The sequence below is a fragment of the Ammospiza nelsoni genome, chromosome 15 (assembly GCF_027579445.1).
Source record: "Ammospiza nelsoni isolate bAmmNel1 chromosome 15, bAmmNel1.pri, whole genome shotgun sequence".
NCBI lineage: Eukaryota > Metazoa > Chordata > Aves > Passeriformes > Passerellidae > Ammospiza > Ammospiza nelsoni.
This window is the reverse complement of record NC_080647.1, coordinates 4927647-4945645: the sequence shown is the minus strand read 5'-3', so window position 1 is coordinate 4945645 and position 17999 is coordinate 4927647. Positions and strand designations below refer to the sequence as shown.

The window sequence follows — 17999 nt, the reverse complement described above, 5'->3', positions numbered from 1 at the left end:
TAAATAAAGCTTGAGGAAAATGTGGTACTTGGAGTACTGAGGAAAGACTGGACTGTGAAAAGAAGGAATTACCATTCTCAACTCCATTCTGATCCCAACACTCCAAACAACCCAACCAACCAAGCGCCAAAGCTGAAAAATCATTCCAGGAGCATGGAAGGATCATTCCACATTACACAACTGAATCTCTCATCCCACTCTGAGCCTCTTACTTGCTGATGCCTGGAGGGAGCTCGTTGACCACCACCCTCCTGCTCCATGCCATGAGGTCCCTCTCGGTGGCCATCTGGCTGCGGGGCGCGTTGAGGTGCATCTGCCGCACGCCCTCGATCTGCCCGCTGCGCCGCAGCCCCACGTTGGGGGGAGAGGCCACCTCCAAGCCCGGGCTGCGAAGGGCTGGGAGAGAAAAAGAAAGGGCTTCTTCACTTCCATGGACCACCAATAAAATCATGGAGTCACAGGGTGGTTGGGTGAGGAGGGATCTTAGAGATGAAACAGTGCCAGCCTCTGCCATGGGACACCTTCAACTAGCTCAGGGTGCTCCAAGCCATGTCCAACCTGGCCTTGGGCGCTTCCAGGGACCCAGGGGCAGTCACAGCTTCTCTGGGCAGCATCCCCACTCTCACAGGGAACAATTCCTTCTCTGTATCCCATCCACAATTTAAAGGCACAAAGATCGATAAACAAGGTTGATAATAATGGAATCACTGCTATCATTGTCCTTACTTTTCCTTCATGATTCCCACAGGCTTAAATGCTGTATATCAAATGATAATATTGCATTTATGGTTGTGCAAAGCTATATAAAAATATCTGGCTGTTTAAATACTTTAAGCATAATCCAATTAACTTACTCAAATGGGCAGTTCATGTGGGCAAAGTCACTCATCAATGCAACCTCCAGAAGGGAACTGCTCTGATTTCCACACTACCCGTATCTGAAAACTCCTTCACACAACTACAGGGACACACAAATAAAACTGGGAACTGGGGCTGTACAACACATCAACACATCCTAAGCAGCAGAAAAGACTTTGTGTGAGCTGAAGCTGCCTTTTAGGCAACCTTTTTGAAATATCAACTTAGATCAAAGCAAAAATGCATTTTCATATTTTTCCCTGATATTTTTCTTACTCCTTCTTGGATTGAAACACAAACAATTCCACATCCAAATCCTAATGAGCTTTGCCAGGAAATCTACTTCAAACACATGTAATCAGTCACTTAACCTAGAAGTGATTTATTAGCAGCTGTGAATTCTCCCAAGGCTCAGGCTGACTTGCAGCACAGTGCTGGGCATCTGCTCCCTCCCATCAGCTGCACTCACTCAGCTGCTCACATCTGATTGAGTGTGGTTTCAATTTTTAATCACTCTGTGTATTAAAAATAAAATCACAGTAGCAGAACACTTACCAGGAGAATAATCTCAAGCTTTCTAAGGAAACACTAAGACAGAGCAACATGTTTATTTTATTAGCACTGATGCTCAGCCTTGTGCTGCAGCAGGAAACCATTAGTCTGTCACAACACTGTATTCCACAGACAGCCCCTAATTATATGCCTTCATTTTGGCATTTTGCAGTTATGAAGCTTCATCTCTGCACTGATATCAACACAATACAGTGAACTTCACGCTTATTTTTCAGGAAACTGGTTTATAGCAGGAATAATTCCAGTCTAATAACTCCAAACAATCAGATACAGCCCAGTTAGACCATTGGGTGCCCTCAGCTGCCCCTTAAATTTATAATTCCCCTGTTGGAATCCACAGAACATCCTAGTGCTCCACAGGGGTTAACAAGTTGTACAAGAGGAGGAGAGAAAAGAACTTCAAAGACAACGTGTCAGAACTGACATTAACAGTTTGATCAGTCCTTCCTGTGATAAGGAAGGAACTGATGGAGATAAGGCTGGACACTGACCTCCATTAACAGAGTGGGATCTGTTGAGGGGAGGGTTTGGAAGAGTTTCTCCTTCATTAATTAGTCTCAAATCTTGTTCCCTCTGGAGCTCTCTGATCATTCCATCAAGGATACTCTCATCCTGGTCATTGGTTTGCTGCCCGATGACTTGTTCAACCACCTCGCCATCACCTTGACAGGAACAAAACCACAAATGCTGATTAAATGATGGATTTCTGTATTAGCAAACAGCGCAGAAATAAAATAATCCCATTTAAAACTCTGCACCACAATTTGTTTGCTCTGCAAAACATCTGATCACCAGCTGGCTTTCTGCTCTCATGTAATAAATGGAGGCAAAGTTTAGAAGAGAAGTTACAATAAAATCCTAAAACTCCAGACCACATGTAGAACATAAACACAAGCCATTAGAAACAGCAGAAAGAAATAATGCTTCAGTAGGTAAGAATGGAAGGTATTTTTGGAGATCAACATTTTGCCTAAAGTTTGTGCATGGAAGAAAAAATAACTCTTTTACAAAACAAAAGCTGGCATTCCATGTCCTCCCCACCTTCCTGCTTGCTTTCTCACATCCACAGTTACAGAGGTTAATAGACAATGCTTTGAACATCTGCCACATACCTGGGGAAAATCCACAGATTTTGGAATACTCTTGCCTCCAGTGAATTTGATTCCACACATAACCCCACCCCACCCTCTCTTCTACCTGTATATTGAATTTAAACCATTAATTTCTACATCCTCACAGCACCATCCCAGGAGCTGGTGCTCAATACTGTGCCACACTTGTATTATTCATGAGCTTCAGACAGAATACCATTAGCCACATATCCCAGCTGAGGAATAAGTTGTTCATCCTTGCAATTTTCCCTCCCTGGCACCAGCCTCTGGAATCTCGTGGGATGAGGATTTCCATCAACATCCACCAGGAATGGAGGAGGCATAAGGTGTGGAGCCTGTTGAGTCTGCTCATCCAGCACATAATTATTGGCATCCCGGATCAGGGGCCGGTAATCCGTGTGGAAGAACATCTGATCAGGAATCTGAAAGAAAAGCAATTCAGGAAATAAATCAATGGACATTTGCAGCTGTCTTGCTGCTCTGGAATGGCTCCTATAAAGCACAACTCCTACATGTGGGATCAGCACAAGGCATGTTGTGACAGAGAACAGATTCCTACCACAAATGTGGTTTATTACCAAGGCCTGATGCAGAAATTCAACAGTAAAATAGGCTAAGAGAGGTGGACAGATGAGTAAATGCTTTTCTCCTCTATCTATAGAGTCTCTTGTCTAAATCTTTTTGATTTAGATAAACAGCAACTGCTCCATGACCTAATTATTATTTTGTCTGGGGCAGGTTGAGAGAATAAATTGTAACACAAATACTTCTAAGACAAAATCAGGTCAAGACAGGGAAGAGTTTAAAATTCATTCAACCCACCTTTTCATAATATTTATTGCATCCAAAACCAAATAGTAGCAGATGTCCATGAGAGTCTGTGCAGGCAAAATGCTGCCCATCTGGTGAGAACTTGCAATCAAAAACAGCTCCATGGCCTTGGCCCTCAATCTGTACCAAGCACAGAGAATTCCTTTCACAACCAGACACACTCTATAAGAGCATTTTCACAAACACCTCCCCTGTGCTCCAACACGTACTGAATCCTCATTCTGTGACTTCTCATCTTGTTCAAGACTGATTTATTTATTAGAGTTAAACTGAATAACAAAGTAAAACTTTGGTCCTGAAGTAAAAAGTTGGTCCTGAAATTTCAGCCCAACTTTTAATGTATGTTCTGGAACAACCACCTGGAAATCTACATTTTATGTTAATGGCAGTCATAGGGCAAGATCACCAAAGATCTCAGAACTGTACTGGCTCTAGAGGAATTTCATGAAATCTGCTTTTGTATAAAGACCAGTTTTGTGAAAAAAGAAAAAACCAAACCTTCTGTGATGCTTCTTACCATGTTAAAGTAATTGCGAATTTTTGTTCCTTTGTCTATATCCCAAACAAAAATATTCCCATCATGTCCCGCCGAAAGCACAATCCTTTGGTCAAAGGGATGAGCCTCCAGAACAAAAACTTCATCATCATGACCCTGCAATGACAGCAGGGGAAAAAAGGCAGTTTTATTTCTCCATGTGGTACCTCCAGATGTGCCGGGAGTCACTGAGAGGACATCCCAGATCAGGGAGACACACATGACACCTCAATTTACTGGAACTGTGCTTGGTCACCATTCCTGCCACAGGCTTGGCAGTGTCACAGCTCAGCACTGCTGAGATGGGGAGGCATGGGGAGGAAGGAGACACCAGGGCACAAATGGAGCCTCCAAAGGCTTCCCAGCAATCACCAGGATCCTGCACATCAGCTCCTGTCCCATGGTGCACCCTCCTCCCAGCAGGCAGGGGACAGCTGGATACTTCAAACCCTTGTCATGGGAATGGTGATGAGTTCAGCCTCAAATCAATCTCAGAGTGATCTACATCCACTTGGGATTGCCCCCTGGAACTGTACTCACAGATAAGCTATGGAGAAGCTGCCCTGTGGACGAGTTCCACACTTTGAGGAGGAAATTGTTGACTGCAGTGATGACGGTGGCATCGTATCGATCCCAAGCCACCATGGTCACCTTCAGCTTGGTGACCTTGTCCTCTCCAGATGCCACATTGTTTCTAAGGAAATCAGCAATTTAAAAAGGAATAAAACAGTAACTACATATGGAAACACTTAGGAGGGCTAATTCAGTATGAAATCTGGGGGAGGATGGATCACAGGCACCTCTGTGACTCTGGCTAAGGCAGAGAATGAAGGATGGCTCTGCAGTGGTAAAAACCGAACACAGGAAATATTCAGTGCCACTGAGATTTATAGAGCTCTATTTCCTTAAAAAGAACATTTTCTCCTCTATTCCTAAGCCATCATCCTTCCCTACCCCAATTTTTTGTTTCAGCTCTATTAGGCTTTTTCCTACAAGGAATTTTTCTTATCAGTCATCAATATCAGTAAACTCCACAATGAGCAGGAACCTGCTAAAATAAATCCAACTCACACTTCCGACTGCAAACACTGCAAATGCAACCACTGAAATATGGAGAATTCTGCAAAGCAAGTGCCTAATGGATTTCTCCATTTCTGCTCTTTGTTGCTGTGAATATTCAATTACAATTCAATTACAAGGCACTTAAAGAAGTCACTTGAGGATCTCGAAAAGAAAAACTCAAAACCCTAATGGAACCTGAGAACCAAACACTAATTTCACCTCTTATCTGGAAACCTAAGGTAGAAATACAATGTTTAAAACCATGTTGGATATATATATTTATTTATTTATTACCAAATGATTACTGGGGCTCTACCTCCTTCTGTGAGATAAATCATTTGACATTCTTATTTCATTTGTAAAATACTAAATATTCCTTAACCATTAGGATAAGGAAGTACCAACAGATTATTATTTATTTGGGGGTGAATTAACCACAACATTTTCAATAAATGCATGGAAATCAATTAGAAATGGAAGCAAATAACCAGTTTTCAATATAATGGAGGATTTAGCTTGCAGGTAAATGTGCCCACGAGGTGTGTTCTGCTTGTTCTGCTTTACCCTGTCATTTTTGTAGCCATATCCAGGACCAGACTCTTCCAGTCATGCTGATGGTAGTGCCAGATTCTTGCTGTTCCATCCCTGCTTCCACTGACAAACCTTAAGCTGTGGGGCAAAGGGAAAAAAAAAGGCATGAAATTCTGAATAAAGACCGTTTCATCCCCACATGGACACCAATAAATTTATATATATATACTTACAAGTGTATACTTGTGCATCTCTACCTCTCTCACTCATGAAGTTACAATTTTCCTCTCAGATACTGGAGGGTACAAGAGAGTTTCTAGCCCACAACATTAATTACATTTGGCTCCAGCAGCAGATGGCCTTGGAATGACTTCAATGTCGTAATTCATACGAGCTGCACATTCCCTTTCTAATGACATCAGCAAATCCCTGGAGCAGCTCAGAGTGGCAGCAAAGAAAGGGAAACTGAGTGCCAGGAGTCTGGCATAAATTATAATGCATTAACTGAGGGACAGGGTGAAGACAGGCAAGGGAAAGAGCCAAATGGAGCACAAGGAGGTTGTCCTGCCTGTGGAGCTGAACAGGAATATTTTCATTTTTAAACCCCTCCTTATTTAAAAATTTCAAGTATGCAGCAAATGTATTTAACCACATCATAATGCTTTGGCCATCGATGTCACTGAAATAATTTTTGTTGAGAAACTGGGGAAAAAGCTCCTCAAGTAATACATTTTGGAAGTATATTACATTTATATACAAAATTACACTTAAAAGGCAAATCTATTCAATTTTATGAAGTAATTGTTTCACTTTTCAGTTTTCAGGTTCCCTGATATGATTTTTTTCACTGGGATGAAAAAGACTTTGAAAGTGCTCGTGACAAATTAATTTTCTTCTTAATTTTACCTCTTTATATTAAAATAAAACGGAAGGTTCCCCTTTTCCATTCAAAGCATTGTTAGAGAATTTAATTTTCAGTGAGCGTGTGACGTCCTTCCCTCTCACATGGCTTGGAAGGAACTGGTGGTACAACTATCCCAGCACATTCCCATATAATTCTACATGACAAAGCTCTCCAAGTACAGGTGCACAGCTACAGTTGGGCTTGGAAAGCTCATCCCTTAAAGGCACATCCCTTAAACCTCCTGCCCAGCAAAATAAAGAATAGGAGCAAAAGCTGAGATAAAAATATCAATATTTACTAACTTTTGCTTTACAACATTGATTACAATGCTCTTCCTCCTCAGGCAACCCCTCTGGGGGCTACGTGGGAAAGCTCTTACACAGAAATATTATAAATTTTGGGCTCCAATTTGCTGTTTGAAAGAAAAACCAAATTAAAAGTACAGTTACAGAACATTTTTGTTGTTACAGCAGAGGACAACGAGTTCGAGCTTGTGGACATGACACACATCTTGCAACACACTGCTATAATTTGTCCAAGATTAGGCCAAGCCCACGGTCAAATCTTCCTGTTGTGCCAAATTTTCCATGAAATGTTGTTTGGAAAATTAAATGTCATCATTGTCAGGTCCAAAACCCAGCACTCACCTGTCACCGTTGTTACAGAACTGCACTGCAACCACTTTGTCCTAAACAGGAGGCAGGAGAACAACAGAAGTGAAAAACTCAGCCTAAAAGATCTCCATTATGAGATTTTTGCTTAGAAAATAAAAAAAAGGTGAAAAAATTCAAGTACAGAAAAGTTGTATTTGAAGTTAAAACTTCACCAGACGACTTGTGTTAAACACTGAAATAGGAAACTTCAGAGACGTGATGGTTTCCTGCAATTTTTACACCTAACATGAAAGTGCATAAAAAAATTTACCCTTGCTTTATTAACACTCCCAAATCATTGAGTAACAAATGTTATGGTTTAGATATAGTTTTGCCCTTTTTTTAATTTGCCCAATACTTGTGCTGGCTCCATGATTTGCTCTCCTTACTCCCACTGATGTCTCTATCTCCTGGTAACTGGGATTTGTTTTAGGGGGGGCTGGCAGCTGTCTGCAGGATTAAGAGTGGATTTAAAGAAATTAAAGGAATTACAGCTTCTTCCAAACCTGTTCAATACAGAAAACATCCTTTTCTTTTGTGAGCAAAATGCTTGTTAGATGAGTTTGCTTGGAGACTTCAATGGGAGAGCCACAACTCCCACTGAAGTTCAGGGAATCAATTTAGACCTTGGGCTTAATCCATAAAATATTCCTGAGGTGGTAAATTTTTAGTTTGAATTTTTATGGGAACATTTCTGCATTATCTGAAAAAAATATGCTTTTAAGCTTTATTTTCTAAATGAAGTTACCATTGTGATCCAAATTTTGACAGTACAGTCCAAATTCTGACTTACTTTGTCTTATGTGGATTTAACTAAACATTCAACAGCAAGTTTAATAGGAAACAATAACATTGTGCATTAAAATGTTTTAATTCTTCATTCCAACACAGAATTCTTTCAAGAATAAGGGAAAATCACCTGGACCCTCAGTTTTCTGGGAATGAAACATATGAAGCCTACTTTGTACAAACCTCTTGACTCAGAGGGATTTAAAAATAAACATCCCATAAATTTCCAAGCATTTAAATACCACAACGTTGAAAGCCAAACAAATTCTAGACAGTAAATAAAAATAAAAATAGGATGTAGAGAAATCAAGTTCCTGAAATGAGGAAAAGGAAGGAGGGAAAAAGAGATTTTCTTTTGGATTTGCCTCTTACCGTGTGAGATTCCAGCTCAGCCATTTTCTCTGGAGATTCTGAGCCCAAATAATAAATTCTTATCACATGGTCAGTGCTCCCTGTTGCAATGAACATGCCACCTAAAACAGAGAATTCTCTGTGAGAAGAAAAGTCATCCAAGGAACAACTTATTTTAACTTCATTTATTTTAATTTTCTGCTTTCTTGTCAAGGCAGCAAACTAGTTTTAAACAGAAAATTTCAATGTAAACATGCTGAATATAATATTTAAATGCAGTTTCAGTATCTGCTTGACACATATCAGAGAAATTATTGCTGAGTTGGGATGCAGTGATTAAGGTACTTTATTGCAAGTTCTTAACAATATTGATCAAAAAGGGGACTATTGTGTGATTTACTGCATTGAAATGGGTTTAGTTACTTCAGGATTTCTGGCTTTAAAAAGGAGTGCGACTCTACAAAAGTTCTCAATTTCAAAAAGCAAATTTAATGAGTAATTACATCATTTTCTTTGTAAAAATCAGTATTTTTGCTCATCCAAAGCTGCAAAGGAGGTTTGTTAAGATGAGATTTTCCAATACATTGAACTGATCCTCTGAGAATTCATCCAAATTTGGAAGACTAGCAAAAGCGTAATCTTTGACAGAGGATTTCCACAACTTTTCACTCAAAAACTTTACAAGGTAAGGTCTTAAAAGCATGTTACTGAGAAATATTTCTAATATGCAAAACAAGAGACTGAAAGCCTTGGAAGTGGTCAAGATATTTTAGTTTAAATTACAGGAAGAAAGAGAAAGAGCAGCTTGAGGCAGACACTTTGCAGGGAAGATTTCCCAATAATCACAATTTGACAGGACTAAAATTACTGGAAAAGGGTTTAACACTATTTATATTTAAAGAGAAGTAACAGAACTGTCACCAAAGCCCCAGATTCATGAAACAGCTGATGATGGACACGTACCAGAACTGAAGGATGAACAGGAGATCTGAACACCAGGCCTGGACCTCTCTGCAAACTTCACAGGACGATCCCTACATGCAAAACACTATATTTTAATTTTTTCTTCATTATTCAACACAAACAGTTCCCTGCAGCTCAGCAGGTTGAGGTCAAGCTCATCTTAAATCTCTTAATTTTATAATTCTCACCGAAGTTTGCTGGAATTTATTTTTCATTTTAGGAATTTCCTTCCTTAGTTTAATAAGAAAACAGTAATTCTCTAGACTGAAAAGATTATTGAACTGATTTATCATTATCCTCACCAAGTGAAATCTATTTGAAACAGACCCTGCCAAACCATTATTCCAATAGCATTTCCCCCTGATTAAATATGGATTTGATGTCATCTACATATGTACATTCTTCTGATTAAAGGCAAATAAATTCTTCTGCCTGTACATTTTGGGCAGGGATTTAATCCTAAATGTAAAACCTGGAATTTCTTCCACAAGTTTGGCTTGCAAAGCACAAACCTCAGAAATAACAACCCCAATCTCTGGACCCCTTTGGGTTCCAACACCACAGAACCCCAAAGTGCTCCTGCCCCACACACCAGTTTATTGAGCAAGAAACCACCCTTATTTCATTATCTCAGCATTCTCCTCCATGCCAAAATTAAAAATTAATTCCTCCTTGAGTTCAAACAATTGTAATTATCTCAAGAGTCTCACTTGAATTTCATGGTGTTTGCATGCCACTGCCAGAAGCAGATTGTTCCGTCGGCACCAGTGGAAGTGAGGTATCGAGTTGTTCCTTTCCTTGCTGGAGAGAACTAAAAATAAAAGTTGTAACAATTAAACCAGCTCCTATTTTCTCTTCTTTTATGCTGGAAACTTGTTGACAAGAATGTTTTTCACTAACACATTAGTTTCTCCCCAGGAGTACAGAGAGCAGGGGTAAGCACAGAACCTGAACTTCCATAAAAACAAAGCTGAGGAAATGGACAACACCTACATTTTGGTTAGGAATTCTTTGTTTTTACCACACAAAGGAAATTGGAGAAATGAAACAAGCCCAACCCTGTAAATGGGGCAAAACCAGTTCTTCCTAGGATAGAACTGGATCAAACATGGCACACACAACTATTGCTGCATCCAAGCCCAATGAAGAACAGCTGCACAGCAGGATCCCCTCTCCTCTATCTTCCTAATTCCTGAACCTTTCTAAGGAGTGGGAAAGCTTTTTATTCTTGATTTCATAACTGCAGCAATACCTTTGATCCTCAGGCTACCTGAGGTATCACACATTACCTATCACTGAGGTAATTTGATAAAGGAATCCAGCACTGCTTCCTCAAAAAGCAGTGACTGATTATATTTTATATTATATTATAAAACTCAGTTTTACAAAGAACTTGAGAAAAACACACACACAAACATACACAAATATATATATATATATATATATATATATATATAAAAAAACATGTAAATAAATAACACACCAGTTATAAAGCCATTTCTAACACAATCACCTTTACATGGTTGAAATCAGATAAAACTGGAAGTGTAGGGAAAATGGGGAGAAATGAGACTCCTGGGGAATGCTGGCACGATGGAGAAGCCTGTGCTGAATCCAAGGCAGCACCACCCCAGGAGAGAGGGATTCTGAGCCAAACAGCCCCACTCACTCTCCCCTCTATGTGCATCACCTGCCAAATTGCAGGGATTGTCTTTTTCATCCTGGAATTTTGTTTTTTTGGAGGTTTCTGCCTGGCAGTTGTGAAGTTGTTTTCAAGAAAATCTGCATTTGCTACAACAACCAGAACAGCTCTTTAAAACTAAGATAACAAGGAAACAAGAAATGGGGAGTAAGGAATTTTAACTGATCCTTCTGCAAAACAAATATTCTCAGTGAACACAAGAGTGTTGGGTCAGGTGCTGTGCCAGGAGCACCACCAAAGATGCCAAACACGAGCTGAGCCAAGGAGATGCTGCTGCTCTCTGAGTTGCTCTAATAGAGCACCAGATCTCCCATTCTGTACACCTAAGGAAGCAGCAGTGGGATCACACAGCTAAAAACAAATGCAAGCAGGAGGATACTTTTCTGAGCACCACAGGATTGAGATAACCAGGAAAAACACCCTTGAGCTGGGACAAATCACAGCCAAAACCACCAATTTTATCCTTGACCGCCACAACTCTTACTACCATTCTAATTGAAGGTTTTAGGGGAAAACCCCATCAGTCCCTACCTGTATGGAAGTGATGGAAGCTGAGTGGCCCTGCAGGACTGCCAGGGGGGCACAGGTCCTGAGGCACCACACCCTGACCACCTTGTCACAGCTGCCCGCGGCCAGCAGCGTGTTCTCGTAGTTGACGGCCATGTCCGAGATCTCGGCCGAGTGGCCGCGCAGGGTGGACAGCAGGCGCCCGTCATCCGTGGCCCAGATCTTCACCAAACAGTCATCTGACCCCTGGAATGGCACAGGAATTCCCAAAGGTTACAGGAAATATGGGAGAGGTTCCATGCACGTCACACACGGATCACTGCGGATGGACAGGGAACACAACCCTTGTGAACTGACAGGACAACTCTGTGGGATCCCACTGAGGTCCAGTTTTAGGAAGAAATTCTTCCCTGTGAGGGTGGGGGGCCCTGGCACAGGGTGCCCAGAGAAGCTGTGGCTGCCCCATCCCTGGAAGTGTCCATGGCCAGGCTGGACAGAGCTCAGAGCACCCTGGGCTAGTGGAAGGTATCCCTGCCCATGGCAGCGGTGGGACTGGAAGACTTTGAAATATTCCATCCCATCCAAACCATTCTGGGGTTTTATGATTCTATGAACTGTGGAGCCTGGGGATTATCTTATGGAGTCAAGGATTTCAATTTGATAAAAGAAAATAAAGCAATCACAGGATGGATTATGTTGGAAATGGAACTATTTGGAAGGCAGGGACACTTTCCACTGTCCCAGGTTGCTCCAAGCCCCATCCAATCTGGCTCCAGGGATGGGGCAGCCACAGCTCTGTGGGCACCTTGTGCCAGGCCCTCAGCACCCTCATAGAGAAGGATTTCTTCCCAATTTCCCACCTAACCCTCTCCTCTGGCAGTGGGAATTCCTCCTTGTCCTGTCACTCCATGCACAGGGATTAACATCAACAGCTAAAAATGCAATATTCATTTGAAAAATCTGTTGATTTTTAAATATGCCCAACAAAAAGCAAGGGCATCACCACAGAAATGGATGTCACTGCATTCCAGAGAAAAACTTAAAATAATTGTCACTGGCACACTACAAATCCATGAAGGTAAATTTAGTAGAAAAGCAACTTGCAGCTGAACAAAGTCACATCTGCATCTCAATCCGTGACTGTTGAGGAACTCAAGAGAGAAAGAAATCAAACCAAACAAAGCAATGTTCACAAAGAAAAAGGTCCAAATGTTAAACTTACTGTAAAAATTCTCCTGCCACTGCGATCGAAGGCTATGCAATAAACAGAGGAGAGGTGCCCCAAAATCCTCTTGTGCATCTTCATGTGTTGGTAGGTGGATGTTGGGAACAAGTGGCTGAAACGGCCACATCCAGTTAATTGCCTGGCAGAAAGGATATGAACTGGGAGAGAAAAAAGAAGCAAAAAGAAGAGTGAGGCATGAATTTTGTCCAGAACTCAGAGTAAATAAATATTAAATCAAATATAGTATTTATTAATGACTTTATTATTAGAATCAGCAATAAATCTGAACCTCTTCCACCTTATCGGAACATTCTGTCCAGTGTTATAAAAAGAAATCCCACTCCTGATGGAGCCTTTCAGTACCCACCACAGGCTGCACCTGCTTCCTTACCAAAAATATAAGCAGAATGAAAAGTTCCCACCACAACTGGGAGTTATTCCAATGTTCAATTCATGAACAGGTAACAGATACATTTATCCTACACGGACGTGGAAAATCTTTAAGGAAAATCTTTGAAGGAAGAAAGGAAATTAAGGAAATTTAGGAAATTACATGTTACTAGTATCAATTAGAAAAAGCGTATAATAGTTTATTTTAAGTGGGGGTTTTTGTGATAAAATAAGTGATAAAAAGTGATAAAAATCTTTCCTTGGAATGGCTTTCAGATCACATCTGAGGGCCAAAGAACTTCCACATCCACATCCTTGCATTCCCATGGCAGGGGAATTGAGGAACAAGACACAGGTGGCACTGATGGAAAACTCCCAGTGGAGGAATGGCAGGTAGGAGACAGAACTGCAACCACAACAAACTCCTTCCTGTTTCCATAGCCAGCAGCCCTTCCAAGAACAGCCTAAAACCTGAATGCACCAACTCACCATGTAAAAAAGCCTTTGACTGGATGCACAATTTGAGACCACTTTGGGGTATTCAATTCCACCAATCCTCTCCTATTTCTATTTTCCCTAACCTATCCTCGCTCACAGCACTTGACCTTTGGATTTGAAAGTTTTGAGAGGGTTTTTCAGAGGCACTTGAGGATCTAACAGAGCTGTGCTGGTGGGTCTGTGGAGTCCCTGTGAGAGCAGATCCCCTGGAGCAATTCCTTATCTCCCCCTGCACCTTGATGTGGGCTGGGCTTCACAGGAGCCCCACAAAGCTCTTTAGTGCCTTTCACTCCTTCAGCTTAAAAGTATAGTGAAAAACTCGAGCCATGTCTTAATTGTCTCATGATATCACTGTCAATCTACCAAAAAGAGATCATGGAATACGTTAAAAAATTAATCTACAAAGTCAAGAAGTGCCATTTCAAAGAGTTCCTAACCCGTAACTCCTGGTGTAAATTGATACCATTGAAGTATTTACACACAAGCAAGGAAAAGAAATTGTTTCCAGCTTTAAAGAAAGCATTTTTGTGACTCAGTTTTAGGCTCTGAAATGTGGATTATTTTTAATCACTCAAAGCAATTGAAACATGACACAAGGGAAAAAAAGCTGCATAAAAGATGCTTGCAAAAGCCATCAGGCTCCAGCATAACCTCACCTTCAGTCAATATTTGCTTTGCAAGTAAAAACACACATTCAGCAATACTAAAAAGCAAAACACACTAAAGCAAATTAATTTACTACCTACCTACTATTCAATTGATACCTAATATTACACAGGGCTGTTAAACCAAACTGTCACCCTGTGCAAAATAAAACTGAAATTTTATACTCTTTTTCCTAACTCTAACACAGAGATCACACAGTGATAAATGCTCAAGGTACCTCAGCTTTGCCTACACATTATTTTATTTACTCTCTGAGTATGACAGCTTAAAAGCTGAATTCTTAAAAAGATTACACTTCCCTTTCCCTACTCTGTGTGCCAACAGAGACGTGGAGTCATTCAGCAACGTAGTGATTCTGCTGTGCCTTTCAAGGTTTCAACCATTTCAATACATATATATTTATATATTTAAATACATAATAACAGTGTATCTGCCTGTAAGCAATTTCAAATGGCTTTGAATGTTTTTTTTAACCACACAAAGAACTGTGTGAATCAAAAAGATATAATCTCATGTCAAAATATTCCTTATAATCACAATGTTTTCTGTGTCCCCCTGCAATGTTTCTGAGCATTTACCACTGCTGTTTGTTGTAAATCCCATGAAGGAAGCACCAAAAGGCACCAAAATCCCACAATTTTGGCACCTCACTTTTCCGGTCGATTCCCAGCCTTGCAATCAGTTCAGCTTCAGCGGATATGAAAGTAATTTCTTTTTTTTTTTTTTCTTCTGTGTTTATTTCCCTATTTGCACAATAGGGATAAAACTTCTCCATCTCCCATGGATAATTACCAAATAAAAAGCCCTGTTTATGAAATGCTTCAATCAGAGACATCCAGAACTATTGTTGAGCCATGAGGAGCAGCAACTTTATCAAGGCAACAGCATCTCTGGACAAAAAAAACCCTATCACTGCTTCAAAGGAACAAAGCAAACATTCTCCATTCCTGTATTTTTAGGAAGATTAATACACAATATCTAAATAGGGAATTACCCCCACATGACAAAAATCCCTGTCAAGTTTCCTTTCTACAGCACAATGAAGTTATTGTACTAAGGCCCCAAAGCACAAAAACCCAACAATTCCCACATGGAGAAACAGCAACTTAGTAACCCAAAAAAATTTTACTAACCTATCTCATTAACTGATGTATTTCATGCCACACGATGTAAGAGCTGCCAAGTCCACCCCCTTACTATTCCCTGCCAGGAAAAACTTTCAAGACAGTTATTTCCCATAAAAAGGGAGGAGATCCAGCCTTCTTGATAAGAAAAGTTAATTTTGTCCCAACACTGAAGGGCCACCTCAGCTCCTCCAACTACCAACTTGTAAAATACAGGCATTTTTCTCTTTTTGTGGTCCTGGAAGGCCACACCTTGAGGAAAACTGCAGTGCTTAAAAGCTGACAACGGCAATTCCCAAATCACAATTTAGCTCACATTCTACTATAGATAACAGCACAATGTAAGAACCCTTGCAAGAAAGCACCTAGGAAGGATAAACCCCAAACCCAGCAACAACAACCCACCAGTGAAAGCTGGATTTAAAAATCAATCATCAGACAAAGCCCAGACTTCAAAGTTAAATCACAACCTTAGAAGGAATTCAAGCATTTCAGTGAGGCAAAGTCACTGAGCAGCACCAGCTGGAATTCCTGGTCTCCCTAAAAACTTTGTCTGGATCCACTTTTTGCAAGGAAAATTAGAAAATGGGAAAACTGATGCAAATGTCTGTTTTAAAATCCGTTTCTCAGGGGCGATGAGCTCCCATCAGACTGTTTGACTTTGCAAGAAGCTGTGTGACTTTGTAATGAGGATCTGGATTCTGCCTTCATCACAAACCCGAGCAGGGATCGGGTACCACTCCCAGGAGAGACACAAGGCTTCACAGGAATGCCAGGAAAGAAACAGAGCTGGCTCCCACATGGAAAACACCTTCTCAGAGAGTGGCTGTGGGGCCACAAAGAGCCTGGACCCAGGAAAAGCACTGAAAGCACAGCTTGTTCCAGCTCTGGGCGCTGCTGACCTCATGGAACTCATTTCCAGCACAACCACCGTCGATTCCTGACCTCATCCCTCATCCCAGCGCTGCTCCTTGGCAGGCCCAAGGTACCTGCACCGCCTTGGCTGTGAACTTCCACCCAGCTGAAATGCTTATTCACTGAGACTGTGCTGAAAATCCTCTGCTTCCAAATTTTGTGTTGTTTTCACTAACAACAAGCTGCCCACAGAAAGATTTCCATCCTCAGGTTAGAGCAGCTCTTAAAGAGTGAAAACAACCTTCTTTCTAATCTGCTCTGAGCTGCTTGCACAAAAAAAAAAAAAAAAAAAAAAAAAAAAAAAAAAAAAAAAACAAAACCAAAAAAACAAACAAACAAAAAAAAAACCCTAACAAAATCGAAGTAGCATCAAAAGCAGGTTTATCAAAGGGGAATCACTCCCAGTCCTGAGGTACTGCATGACCAGTCTTTCCACTTTCTGTCTGGGAGAGCACAAAGGGAGCCCTGAAAGTTCCACTACAGCACAATCTGCCCAGAAAGGCTCGAGCAGACTCTCTCCTCCTCCATAGTATCCTGTTGGCAGCAGGAAGCTCTGCCAGGGCTTTCCCTCCCTGTCCCCCTCCAGCAGATCACCACAGCCCTGGGAATGACTTCCACAGCTCAGCACTTTCCCAGAGACTCCCCCAGCCAGAAGATGCCCAGCTCTGCACAAACGCGCTGGGAAAAGGCAACAAGGATTTCCTGCTCCAGTTCCACTGTGCAGGACCTTTAATTTTGGATTATGGACCACAAGGTCCCATCCCAACCACATGGAAAGGAAATCACTGCAACTCCCAAGTCCTGCAGCTGGGCCCTCCCAGTTAATCCCATCAGCGACCCCCATTCTCTCAGAATTGATGGTGGAAAGATTAAATCCTTATCAATGGAAGGGAAACGATGTGACAATACTCCTGGCTGCTCATTCTATACCTTCTTTATCACTTTGCACAGGTACTTAAACAATCACCTCACTCCTGAATACACATTAATGGGTATCTTTTACTCCAGCCCAACTCCTTCAGCACGTAATTCCAGAAAAGTCCATGTGCCTGAGCCAGCACAGTGTGGGAATTCACAGTTATGCCAAAATACCAAAGAGGTCGGGCACACTTCATCCTGTACTTAAGACACACATACTGCAGCATCTCTGGCTGGCACCACTCACCAGGGGAAAAACACCCATTTTGCACAAATACACAAAGAATTTTCTGACTTCATCTTCAGGATGCACAAGGAATCCCAAAATCAAACTGCTGCCTGAAGTAAATTCCTTATTTTAGTATTTATGTACACTTTCCTCTCCTAGTAGTAGTTTATGTAGCTACACCAAGGACTGTATTCTTCCAGGAATCAATACCTATATAAATTATTTCCTGGCTATGAAAGACCCTTTTCCATATAATACCTTTGCATTTCTTAAAAAAATGAAACAATTATTAAAACATCCAAACAAAACAATTGTTCTGTTCTTTAATTCACTAAATAGTTACCAAGCAAGCAGCACAGTCCTTTGCCATAAAAGCATGACAAATGCTGAAGTCCAATCTGCCAGGATGCCTCGTTAATAATACCACATATTCCAAAAACACCCAGTCTGATGAAAGAATTGATCCAAGAATCCGTGCAGAAATACAACCAGAGGAGTTGTGGTCAATAAATCTGCAATTCAGACTATTAGTAATCCATCAGCACAACTGCTCACAGTAAAGCAACTGCAGAACCAGCCTAAAATAATAAATACACAGATAGAAAACTGCCAGCACCATCCCTGCTTCTCCAGAGGGAGGAAGGATTCATAAGTGAAAGGGCT

At 41.1% G+C, this 17999-nt stretch overlaps 1 protein-coding gene across 1 annotated transcript in view; it reads right to left on the bottom strand.

Annotated features, from left to right (window-relative positions):
- Nucleotides 1-17999, bottom strand: part of BRWD3 (bromodomain and WD repeat domain containing 3) — a 50291-nt gene that overhangs the window by 20811 nt on the left and 11481 nt on the right. The window contains exons 7-19 of the mRNA XM_059482735.1: nt 12594-12754; nt 11396-11617; nt 9873-9973; nt 9163-9233; nt 8221-8321; nt 7054-7094; nt 5536-5640; nt 4450-4603; nt 3892-4026; nt 3366-3494; nt 2740-2965; nt 1923-2093; nt 213-396 (exon numbers count right to left, since the gene is read on the bottom strand). Coding sequence (XP_059338718.1) covers nt 213-396; nt 1923-2093; nt 2740-2965; nt 3366-3494; nt 3892-4026; nt 4450-4603; nt 5536-5640; nt 7054-7094; nt 8221-8321; nt 9163-9233; nt 9873-9973; nt 11396-11617; nt 12594-12754 — 1801 coding nt within the window. The remainder of the gene's footprint in view (nt 1-212; nt 397-1922; nt 2094-2739; nt 2966-3365; nt 3495-3891; nt 4027-4449; nt 4604-5535; nt 5641-7053; nt 7095-8220; nt 8322-9162; nt 9234-9872; nt 9974-11395; nt 11618-12593; nt 12755-17999) is intronic.